Genomic DNA, 12218 nt, shown 5'->3' on the forward strand with positions numbered 1-12218 from the left:
AAAAAAAAAAAAAAGAAAAGAAAGAAACACAGGTTGTAAATCCAAGCAATGGTCCAGTTGTAAGTCCAAACAATCATTAAACAGGCAGATCTTTCAACAAGCAATGTCTGTATTGGTGTTTGAAGCCAGATTATTCTTTGTTGTGAGAAGGCTGTCCTAGGCATTGTATGATGTCGAGTAGCATCTCTGTCTTTCACCAACTAGAAGCCAGTAGCTCTTCCCCAGATGAGACAATTAAAAATGTCTCTAGTCATTTTCAAGTGCTGAAGGGAGAAGCAAAATCACCCTCACTTTAGAACTACTACTCTATCCAATCACGCTGCTCACCCATCACCACACAAAATTCTCTCCCCTTCTGGTTTAACTTGTAACTCTCCAAAAGCAAATTCTACTTGTATCACAATGATATTTGAAATTGCAAAAGTTTTAATCTTTTTTGTGGTACAGCCATCTGTACCTGAGGGATTGGTTCCAAAATACCAAAATTAGAGGTTATTCAAGTCCCTTACCATAAAATAGCATGCCTTCATACCACCCAGATACTATACTTTGAATCAAAAATAAATGACTTATAATATTTATTTATTTAGTGTATTTAGTACAGGGTCTACAAGGTCTCACCACATAGATCAGACTTACAGCGATTCTCCTGTTTTCAGCCTCCCATGTGCTGGGACTACAGGCCCATGCCACCAAATCCAGTCTCAATCACTATCTCAGCATGCCCCCCCCCACCCCCGGGGGCCTGCAGGCAGGCTCCAGGATCAAATCCCAGGCCCCTGCGTCTGCCTAAGTAGGTGCTTTAATCCACTGAGCTATGTGGTCGACCCTAACTTACACTATTTAACACAATATAAATGTTATATAAATAGTTGTTATACTGTACTGTTAGGGAATATAGGGGAAGTAAAAAGTGTACATGTTTAAAACTCAAGTATTTTTTTTTCTTTTGTAGTGCTGGGATTCAAACTCAGGTACTTGCACATGTTAGGCAAAGACTCTACTACTGAGCTAAATATTTTCAATCCACAATTGATTGAAACCACTGATGCCCAACGTGTGGACAGGGAGTCAACTGTATTTCATGAAAATAAAGTACTTTATCCAGGTATTAAAAACCTTCCACATAATCAATCCAAAAATATTTATTTTATCTTCCACTATAGGCACTTTAGACTATAGAAAAGATCTGATTGATACTCATTTTTCAGATCTGTTCAAAAAGTATCAATCATGTGCTGTTTTCTATAATTTGAACATCTAAATTCAAGTCAAATATTGTGCTTGACCAAGGCCATGTGAAACAAGCCACGTATCTGATCAGAACCTTTATTGAGAGCACTGTGATGCTTTATCACTACTATCCAGAAATTCAGGTATCTGAGAAACCACTGGAGGTGAGAGGGCTGCAAGAATGGTGGGTTCAGAATGAGAAGCCAAAGAGGGTGACAAGGAAGCAGAGCTGGGAGAAAAACTGGGCTGCTAGAAAAAAATGTAAAAGAAGCGATGACACTGCTTAAAAGAAACCCTAAAGATCTATCTTACATCCCAATTCAGCCAGGAAATAAACTAAACACTATCACCTTGCACTGGTATTGTACCCGGATTTATAAGACTGGCCCCTTGTCTCAACCCCTAACTTCTACCATTCATTCAGACGCTCAGTAAACATGTATTTACTTACTAGTCCTTGCAGGGGAACTACACTTGGGAAAACACCGCCGCACCTCGCTATCTAGGAGTCCGCAGGGGAGACTAGCACTGAAACAGACTACAGCAGAGACCAACAGGACTACAAAGGAGAATCGTAGGAACTAAGGGATCCAGTCGTCGGAAGCCACCTGCACACCTGGTTCACTGGGCCAGGGCCCACTGCCGCCTCATATTGCCAGACCCCGCTCCTGCCTCCACCGCTCCCCCTTCTTCAAGACTGGCCTGGGTCTTGATGTCGCCATCCCCGGTTCACACCTACAGACCTCTCAGCCACTGACTTGTATAAATTCTCCCTCCTTCCAGACGATCCAGCAGCTCCACAGGCCTTACTGAACCGCGCCAGCCACCGTACACGAAGCCGTGGCGCGTACGTGACGTCACTGGAGTGCGACTGTCCGGCCCTAAAAACATGGCTCTTGCACACCCAGTTCGGCTCCTTGCCTGCCGGTTACTCCTGGTGCCTAGACGGGAGCTGACAGTGGGCAATCCCGATGAACCCCTGCCAGTAGTGAGAATTCCGCGGAGCCTACGGCGGCGGCATGAACAGTCGCAAAACAGGCGTCAGAACACCCCGCGACCAGTGCTTGTGAGACCTGGACCACTGCTAGTCTCGGCGCGGAGGCCAGAGTTGAACCAGCCCGCACGTCTCACGTTGGGCCGTTGGGAGTGTGCACCGCTCGCCTCACGTGGCTGGAGGCACAGGCTCTCGCGTCGGGATTATTTCTCCATCGAACCAGCGCAACACGAGCCACCAGCGCTGCGGAACCTCTCATCAGTTTGCAGCTTCGAGGACCTTGGTCTGGATTCCCGTCTGCTGCATGCACTGCAGGAGGCTGTGCCCGAAGTCGTTCGGCCCACAACTGTACAGTCAAGTACCATCCCCTCACTGCTTCGCGGCCGCCACGTCCTCTGTGCTGCGGAAACCGGCAGTGGCAAGACTCTCAGCTACCTACTACCGCTGCTTCAACGGCTCATAGGCCAGCCACACCTGGATTCCCACCATATCTTCACACCCCGAGGACTGGTGCTTGTTCCTTCGCGAGAATTAGCCGAGCAGGTACAGGCTGTGGCCCAGCTGTTGGGCAGCTCTTTGGGCCTGCAGGTGCAGCAGCTTGCGGGAGGCCATGGCGTGGGGAAGATCAGGGTGCAGCTATCGAAACAGCCGTCGGCAGATGTGTTAGTCGCCACTCCAGGAGCTCTGTGGAAAGCTCTGAAAGGTCAACTAGTTAGACTGGAGCAGCTCTCCTTCATGGTGTTGGACGAGGCAGACACGCTGTTGGATGAAAGCTTCCTAGAACTGGTGGACTACATCTTGGGAAAGAGCCATATAGCCGAAGGCCCAGCTGACTTAGACGACATCTTCAACCCCAAAGCTCAGTTAGTGCTGGTGGGAGCCACCTTTCCTGAAGGTGTAGGACACTTGCTGAGTAAAGTCACCAACCCAGACTCTGTAACCACCATCACCAGCACCAAGCTTCACTGTATCATGCCTCATGTCAGACAGACATTTATGAGGCTGAAAGGAGCAGACAAAGTAACAGAGTTGGTGCACATCCTCAAGCAGCGTAACAAAAAAGACAAGACTGGACCCTCTGGAACTGTCCTAGTGTTTTGTAACAGCTCCAGCACTGTCAACTGGCTGGGGTATATTTTAGATGATCACAAAATCCAGCACTTAAGGCTGCAGGGGGAAATGCCAGCTTCCATGAGGGTAGGTATCTTTCAGCGTTTTCAGAAGGGCTCCCAAGACTTACTTCTCTGCACAGACATAGCTTCTCGGGGCCTGGACAGCACCCATGTGGAGCTGGTTGTCAATTATGATTTCCCCCTCACCCTGCAGGATTATATCCACAGAGCAGGGAGGGTGGGTCGTGTGGGAAGTGATGTGCCAGGCACCGTCATGAGCTTTGTGACCCATCCCTGGGACGTGAGCCTGGTGCAGAAGATTGAGCTTGCAGCTCGTCGAAAGAGAAGCCTACCGGGACTGGTATCCTCAGTGAAAGAGACTTTACCTCAGAAAGCTTGATGTGGGCTGAGTTAAGTGTGATGCTAGAGCAGTGATCTTTTCTCAAGGTCCTTGGTGGGTGAACACGTGTCGGGTTTGTTCATGGCAAGCTGCTTGTGGCTTTGAAAGGTAAACTGCTGGCTGGGATTGGAGGGTTTTCACCTGACACAAGAAAACTAAAGTGGATTTGGGGGTTTTATTTTGTATCATGTTATGATTTCTAAAAATAGATGATCTTTGTATGGGCTCCCTTTTCAAAACTTACCATCTGGGCAGAATTCAGTGGATTTTGAAGATGAGCAGTCCAGCCACCACTTAGAGGTCAGATGCCCTTTAATCATGTTTTATTTTTCCATTGTTGATTTTTTTGGAGGGAGTGGCATTTGTTTTGGTTGGTTGGTTTTATGATGTTAGCGTTGAATAAACATTACCACTGAGGTGTATCCCCAGCCTAATTGTTTGCCTTCTTATAATTGGAGAGTGAAATGATTAGGTTGTCATTTTGTCATGAATGTGTTTTGAGTTAAAATAAATCTGTCATTCCCACTTTGTAAAATCATTGGAGACCCTCATTTTGCCTTGGACATATATTGAACGTCATTCCCAGGATCTGTCAGTGTCAAATGTGATGAGCTTATCTTCCCATTATTGTCATTTATAAATCTGGAGCCTCAGATTTATCATTATTATTATTATGTTATTATTATTTTGATTATTTAAGCAGCACATTCCTAGTACTCAAGAGGTTTAGGCAGGAGGATTGCTGTGAGTTTGAAAAAGGATTTTTTTTTGGCCAGCTCAGGCTGCCTTCAGGGCAGGTCTAGTTTGCCTTGAGGATCTGGGGATCTGAACCACAGCATCCTGAGCCTGACTGCTTTAAGCAGGCACTTAAACAACTGAGCTATGGGGCAGGCTCCCTGCTGTGAGTTTGAGACCAGCCTGGGCTACAAAGCGAGCTCAAGGCCAGCATGAGCTGCATAGGGAGAAGGCAGACCCTGTCTCAAAAAAACCAAAAAAAAAAAAAAGCAACATGACGCTCCACTGTGGAGCACACACTCCTACTACTTGTGTGACCTTAAGTAGACCTGTTTACTTCTTTTTTGAGACATTTATGAAAATGTTCTTAAAAATTGCTTATGTCTCAAAAGTTCAGGCTGACCTGGAACTTACTACTATATGAAGCTCAGGTTGTCCTTAAACTCAAGGTGATCCTTTTACCTCAGCCTTCTGCCTGCTGAGATTATTGGCACGCGCCACCACACCTGGAAAACATTCTATAGATGTACACATGGACAGACCAAGGTCAATAAAGTGTTTTTATTTCTTCGCAGTTGTAATGTCTTTCCTCTGTAAATGTTGAAATCTCATTTAGGCTTCAGGCCCACCTCCAAGGAGTCATCCCCTGAGCCTAATCCACCCAACTCTACTTGCCAACTATGGTATACATAGGATCAAGAACCACACAGACTGTGCCTTATATTAATCTTGGCTCTGTCCAGCCTCATAATTTGGGATTTATTTGCCTCACTACGCTCACTGGGGAAGTGCCCACCTCTAGGTGTGCTTCACAGGAGGTAGCTTCTTGAGGATTTGGGTAAGGAAGTCAAATAGAAGGCCCAGGCAGGTAGGAAGGCTTCTCTGTTCTCCCTTCTGTCCTCCACCAAACACAGAGGGCCTGAACCCTGCTCATCAACTCACAGATTCCAAATGTGACCTGTAGGTGGTGTGACATCACAGGCCTGGTTTCCATGGCAGGGAAACTAAACGTGGGACCCACTTCTTTTCCTTACCAGTTCTCTACTAGACATCAATGTGTGATTAGCTGAAGAGAATGTTTGACTTGAGTCTCTGAGACTCATGTTAACTTTTCCTCTGTGCTCTGGATAGTTATTGCAGCAGGTAAGCTGGCACTAGGCGTCTGTGCAAGAGGTGTACACACAGTCTCATCACTTTTTTTTTTTTTTGGTCTTTTTAAGACAGGGTTTCACTATGCAGTTCATGCTGACCTTGAACTCACTTTGTAGCCCAGGGGCCTCAAACTCACAACAAATACTCCTGCTTCAACCTTCATGTTTCTTTTTCTTTTTTAAATGTATTTAGTACAGGGTCTACAGGGTTTCACTTTGTAGATCAGACTCATAGTGATTCTCCTGTGTTCAGCCTCCCAAGTGCCGGCATTACAAGCACATGCCACCACGCCCATTATCAGTCGATGTCTAAGTACACCCTGGGAGCAGTGCTGGCAAGGCACGCTGGGGATTGAACTCTGGCCGCTGCACTGCCTAAGCAAGCAGTTTAGTCTGCTGAGCTATATGGCCGGCCCTCACATTTCTTTTTGCTTGCCCCCCACACCTCAAAACTTCTCCAGTGATGTGCAGGACCAACAGTTCATTTTTTTTTCTTTTTTAAAAAATAATTTTATTGAGAAAAAATAGCAATGAGACAGTTTCAAAACTGATTACTAGCAATTTCAATAATTAATACATTGCATATTGTTGTCTTAGTGGTTTTTTGTGGGGTTTTTTGGGGCTGGCTCTTAATTCCTTAAGGGCAGGTTTGGCTGGCTTGAGTTCTGGGGATCGAACCACAGCAACCTAAGCCTGATTGCTTTGTTTAAGCAGCCACTTAAAGAACTGAGCGAAGGGGCAGGCCCCCAAGTGGTTACTCATTATACAAGATGCAGACACGATGTGGTAAAGACAAATGACACATTCTCTCAGAAAGTATTTTAAAAACCCCTAACTTTTTTTTAGTACAGGATCTACAGGGTCTCACTATGGAGACTGGATTCATAGCAATTCTCCTGTTTTCAGCCTCCCAACACTGGGATTACAGGCGCGTACCCCAGGGCAGGGCCGGCACAGCATGCTGGGAATTGAACCTGTGTCCCTGATGAGCCACCTGGCCGGCCCAAAATTGTAGGATTTTTTTTTCTTTTTTTTGCTAGCTCAGGCTGCCTCAAGGCTGGGTCTGGTGCAGCTTGTGATCAAATGAAGGTCCCCTGCACCTGACTGATATTGCCCAAGCAGGTGCTTTAAACAACTGAGCTAACCGGCAAACCCTCCCCACTTATCAATTTAGCTTTCCCTTTAGTTAACAAAGGGCTTCCTTCCCAATAGTATGCTGTGGAGTACACCTGTGGTCCCTGTTACTCTGGAGGCTTAGGCAGGAGGATCAGTAATTTAAGACAAGCCTGGCCAATACATTGATTCCCTCCCTTTTTGTAAATATTTAGTAGTGCCCTATTTTTTTACAAAGTGTGCTTCCTTTAGACCCTTTCTCAACTACACTAGCAAAACTAGTGTACTTTCATTATGAAAGTGATAAATAATGCAGTTTGAGGAAGAGCTACTGAAGACCAGTCATGAGCCTCACCTTGAGATGGGCATCTCCATTATGCTGTCATGGAGACACATGGGCCATCTCAGACACCCCCTCTGAGGTGCTGAGTGTTGGGGAAAGAGTAGTATCATACAGCTGGACAAAAAGCCTTGACAGATGAAGTGCTAGTAAGACTGGAGAGCTAAGGAAAAAAGCATTCTAGGAAGTTGGCACTGGTATGAGAAGGCTGAGACTATCCTCAGAGGCTCGGGATCCATCACATTAGGATTCTCCAGCTCTCCATGGGAATGTGGGGCTCTGTGGGAATGCACACAGATCTGGTCTGCTGCTGCTAGTTCCATGGAAGCCATGGGCTTCTACAACAGGCATCCCTTCCTACAGAACCTGTAGAAGTGACGGGGCAAGGCTGTTTTGGGGATGCAAAGTAGATAAGAGGGCTTTAGCCAGGAGAGTACATGAGAGGGGGAGTTGTGGCAGCATGATGTATAAAGCAGAACAGACTGATCAGTTTTGATTTTCTTTCAAGCAACAGTGCTACCTATAATTCCTCCTATACTACCATGTTCTCTTACCAAGGATGTGGAAAAATCCAGGTGGGTTGCCATGAGGACCTACCAGCTCGTTGGTGGCTATCAGGCCTATGGGGATGCTCCCATTACTATTGCAGCAAAGGCTGAAGTAGAGAAACCAGTACCTACGTGGGCCAGTGGGGAGCCTACCATTGTTACCCAGCAAGGGTTGAAACAGAGAAGGCACCATCCAGCTGGGTCAATGGAGCTCCTTCCATTGTTGTGGGGAAAATGGAGTCAGTAGTAGCCAAGGAGCTCAGGAGAAGAAAGGAAATTTTATTAATACTAGTTCAATCCCCAGTTCCACGAATGAAATAAAATTAAATAAAAATAAAAATGGCTGCACAAAGTATTCCAGGTCCTCCTTGTCTTAAATAAAGAATTGGACAAGACAACCTAAAAATGGGACCAAAAATTTACTTCAAAATAAGGGGTAAATGGGTAAGGGAAGAACTATCTCTGAAGAACAAAGTTGGGCCAAACAGAGAAAGAGATAAAAAGTAAAAGTGCATTCCATAGCTAGGAGACAGGGCGGGCTGTGATAGCAAGCTCCTCTTCAAGGCTGGTCTTCTTTATGCTGTCCAAATCTCATGTGAGCCTTCAAGAAGTTCTACAAATGTGGTCCTGAGAATTATCTGGCATTGCCCTGGAATCTTCAAATTGACAGACAGGTCCTGCTCATTTCTCCATCCAGCTTTGCCACGCCCTACTTCCTATATAATAAGTGGTCTCAGAGTTTAGGCTTCTTGTTTGCTCCTGTTCTCTGAGGTATGCCTCCCCCCCACCCCCCACACAAAGGGCTTCCTTCCCAATAGTATGCTGTGGAGTACACCTGTGGTCCCTGTTACTCTGGAGGCTTAGGCAGGAGGATCAGTAATTTAAGACAAGCCTGGCCAATACATTGATCCCCCACTCCCTTTTTTAGGTAATTAGCAGTGCCCTATTTTTTAAAAAGTACACTTCCTTTAGGCCCTTTCTTGACTACCTAGCAAAACCAGTGTCCTTTCATTATGAAAGTGACAAATAATGCAGTTTGAGGAAGAGCTACTGAAGACCTGTCATGAGCCTCACCTTGAGACAGTACACCCCCGCTCCCCGTAGGTGTACTTTACATGGAGTAGCTACTTGATGAAGATGTGAATAGAGGGGCCAGCTAGGAAGGCCAGGCAGGGTTCCTCTGCCTTCTCCCTGTTTTCCTCCACCAAACACTAAGGCCTGAAACCTGCCCTTCACTCACAGATTATTATTGTGATGTCAGTGGCTACTGATGACATCAGGAAAACTACTCACATGTGGGAAAACTTTGCTTCCAGTTCTCTAGTAGACACACACTGGTTGCTTGGAGGAGGATGTCTGATCTGATCTCTTACATTCAGGATGACTTGTCATCTCTCTCCTGGGAGTACAGTCCAGCTGGTAAGCCTGGACCAGGCATCTCTATAAGAACCTTTGAGGAAAAAAAAAAAAATTTTTGGGAACCAAAAACCTCATCGGCGGTAAACATGTTCTTCTTGTGCTTTCCTACTACACCTCTAAACTTCCCAAGAAATAAGTGGAACCAACAGCCTGGTACCTACTCAACCAGAGATATACAATGTTCACCTGAGAGGAAAATGTTATGCAATTTAGAAGTCCTAATTTTTTTTTAATGAAAGCTCTCAAATAAGGGATTTTATTCCTATCCATGATTGCAGACATTTACAAAACCATAGCATCTGAGTTTACCTTAAAAAATAACATAGAAAGCAGTAATATACACAGCACAAAATTGTTCAAGGAGGGGGCAGGAGCAACTTTTAATAATTAAAATGTAAACGTGAAAAAAAGAATGGAATAAAAGTCCCTACTGATTTCTACTTAAGATGTCATGTCAGTTTACAATGTTCCGTGGGTTGATGCGCGGGTGCGTGTGTGCGCGCGACGCCTGCACACCCGGGGTATCCTCTGCCGCCACACATAGTTATTTGCAGTTCGGTCTCAGGCAATTCCACTGTGCCACTCCGGCAGTTGTCTGAATTGCGTTTGGACCTGCTTTCTTCACAAAAAAAGAGAGAGCCGGACAGAAATGGTTGGCGCGTGGGGCCAGGGAGATGGCTCAGTGGAATAAGCACTTCTCTGGCAAGCGCAAGGGCCTGAGTTCAATCCCTGGTTCCACAAAAAAATAAAAAATAAATTAAAAAAAAAAAAAAAGAAATGTACTCTGATGTCAGAAAGATATTAAAAAAAAAAAAAAAAAAAAAAAGAAATGGTTGGCGCGGTTGGATCTGTACTCTGTACACTGCAGCAAGGAAGGCTCTCAACAGGCTCCGCTGGGGAAGGGTGACTCTGGCATGTCCCGGGCTCGGGCAAGTCACACGCTCATCGTCATGCTCGGGGGAGTAACTTTCACTCTGAAAAGGGTTTAAGAAGTCCCCCCCCCCCCCGCCCGCCCATCTCGCTGTCATCCCTTGGAGTGCCTGGCTGATTGCTCAGGCTGTTATTGGGTGAGTTCTTGGAAATACTGTCCATATCTCTTGAGCCTAGAGAGCCATTCATGGGATGCCACTCCATTCCTCCTAATCCACCCATGGGACCATCCGACCCAGGGCCCATTGGAAAATTAGGTCTGTTGGGTCCAGGAGACACTGCATTCATTAAAGTACACATGTTGTCTCCAGAGTTGCTTGAATCTGCTGGACTGGGCATGATGGGTGTTCCTGGTGGCCCCGCACCTCCTGGGGGACCTGAATTGGCATTTGTTGGGTTTGGCCAAGGTCTGCCACCACCTGGACCCATGTTCATGCCAGGCATCCCGGGGCCACCTAAAGCATTCAGTGGAGGCCTCATTGCACCTCTATAATTCTGCAGTCCCAAGGGCACCATCCCTCACGGGGGAGTCATTCTCTGCATTGGCCCAGCCATATTCGGGTGTCCTGCAAGGGATAAGGACATAAGCCTGGCACAGAGTGTAGGCAGGCAGGTCCCCTCCCCGACCTACAGCCCCCCCCCCCGAAGTCCTAATTTTTAACAATTAACCTTCCCCTTTGTATTAAGAGGTGCTTCCTAGGGGCCGAGGAGATGGCTTAGTAGAATAAGTGCTTCCCAGCAAGCGTAAGGGTCTGAGTTCAATCCCCGGCTCCTAAAAATAAAAAGATGCTTCCTTCATAATTGGATATAGTGGAATGCCTCTAGGATCATAGGTTACTCAGGAAGCTGGAGCGGAAGGATTATTTTTATTAGGAGTTCAATACTAACTTGAGTTATATAGTGAGATGCCCCCCCACACACACACAGTTTCCATAGACGAGGCCCTTCCTTGATTAGACTCTTAGCAAAAGCCACACATGATTTTGCAGGCAAGTGATAAGTGGAGAAATTTAAGGCAGAGCTGTTGAAGGCCTCCCATGAGCCTAACCTTGAGACTCAGGCCTCTGTATTGTACTGTCATGGAAGACATGGGCCCTCTCTAATAGATCCCATTGTCTGTTACTGATTACTGGGTCAAAGGTGGTATCATATAGTTGGGTCAGAAAAGCCTGGAGTGAAAGTAGAAAGTGCTATTGAGTGAGGTGGTTTGAGGAAAAGGCATCCTATAATTGGCTTGTTTGAGAAGGCATGTTGAGCCTAATAGTGATAGTCAGTCACTGAAGATGTTCTGTTTTCAATTATTTTTATGTTCTCACCCTCCGTGGGTATGGGGAATAAATTTTCTGATGTCTTGTAGTTGGTTACACAAAAGCAAGGAACTATTACAACAAGCTTCAGTTCTTGGAGGACCTATAGCTTGGACCATGCCTCCAAGCAACCAAACAGACTTGTGTCTACTAGAAAACTGATAGCAAATTTTTCCCACATTTGAGTAGTTTTCCTGCCATGGTAACCAGATCTATGATGTCATCAGTAGCCACTGACATCACAATAAGGACATCTATGTTTGGAATGCAAAGTAGATTAGTGAGCTTCAGCCAGGAAGGCACATGAGAGAGGAAGGTCCTGGCAGCACAGGACATAACAATGGAGTGACTGATCATTCTGGTTTCCTCTCTAGTAGCAGTGCTGCCCACGGCTCCTGCACCTGTTTATTACCATGTTCTATACCAAGGATGTAGAGAAACTCGGGTGGGCTGGCATGGGGAGACATGTTCCCTGGTTGGTGGCTACCAGGCCTTTGGGAATGCTAGCTTCACCACCCCAACAAGGGCCAGAGAACAGAAGCCACCATCCAGGTGGTCCTGTGGGGATGCTTCCATTGTCCTCTCAGCAAAAGCTGAAGCCACCAACCCAGCATCTAAGCAGGTCGTTGCAGATGCTTCTGTTTACCCCAGCAAAGACTGAAGCACAGAAGCCAACCTATGTGCAGGTTCCCAAGAAACTCTGGGTTATGGCAGAGTCTATCTCCTTCAGTGAAAATAAATCACTGCTTCACACAGGCTGGCTGACTTTTTCTGACTTGAAGGAATTTTTCCTTGTTTTGTTTTGTATTTTTTAGGAAAGGGTCTACAGGGTGTTCAGGGTCTCACTACTAGATCGGACTTGTAGTGATCCGCCTGTTTACAGCCTCCCAAGAGCTGGGATTACAGGCACACGCCACCATGCCCAGTCTCAATCAC

General features: G+C 46.2%; 2 protein-coding genes and 1 pseudogene across 4 annotated transcripts in view; 1 reads left to right on the top strand and 2 right to left on the bottom strand.

Moving 5' to 3' along the window:
* The window catches only part of Dus2 (dihydrouridine synthase 2), a 52508-nt gene extending 50443 nt beyond the window's left edge, over positions 1–2065 (bottom strand). The window contains exon 1 of one of the 3 annotated variants that reach the window (XM_004625841.3): positions 1977–2065. The gene's annotated coding sequence lies outside the window, so the exon portion shown is untranslated. The other 2 variants (XM_023709407.1, XM_023709408.1) reach the window with 2 other exon arrangements.
* A 48-nt stretch (positions 2066–2113) lies between these two features.
* Ddx28 (DEAD-box helicase 28) lies at positions 2114–4161 on the top strand. The gene has a single exon (XM_004625842.2). The coding sequence runs from the start codon at positions 2123–2125 to the stop codon at positions 3737–3739; it is 1617 nt and encodes a 538-aa protein (XP_004625899.1). The 5' UTR covers positions 2114–2122; the 3' UTR covers positions 3740–4161.
* Positions 4162–9979: 5818 nt separating this feature from the next.
* LOC101577913 lies at positions 9980–11749 on the bottom strand (annotated as a pseudogene).
* Positions 11750–12218: the final 469 nt, after the last annotated feature.

The sequence above is a fragment of the Octodon degus genome, unplaced genomic scaffold (genome assembly GCF_000260255.1).
Source record: "Octodon degus isolate 3935 unplaced genomic scaffold, OctDeg1.0 scaffold00011, whole genome shotgun sequence".
In the NCBI taxonomy this organism is placed as follows: Eukaryota; Metazoa; Chordata; class Mammalia; order Rodentia; family Octodontidae; genus Octodon; species Octodon degus.

Excerpts from the sequence above, each read along its gene's own strand:
- Ddx28 (XM_004625842.2), top strand. The coding sequence starts at position 2,123 with ATGGCTCTTGCACACCCAGTTCGGCTCCTTGCCTGCCGGTTACTCCTG.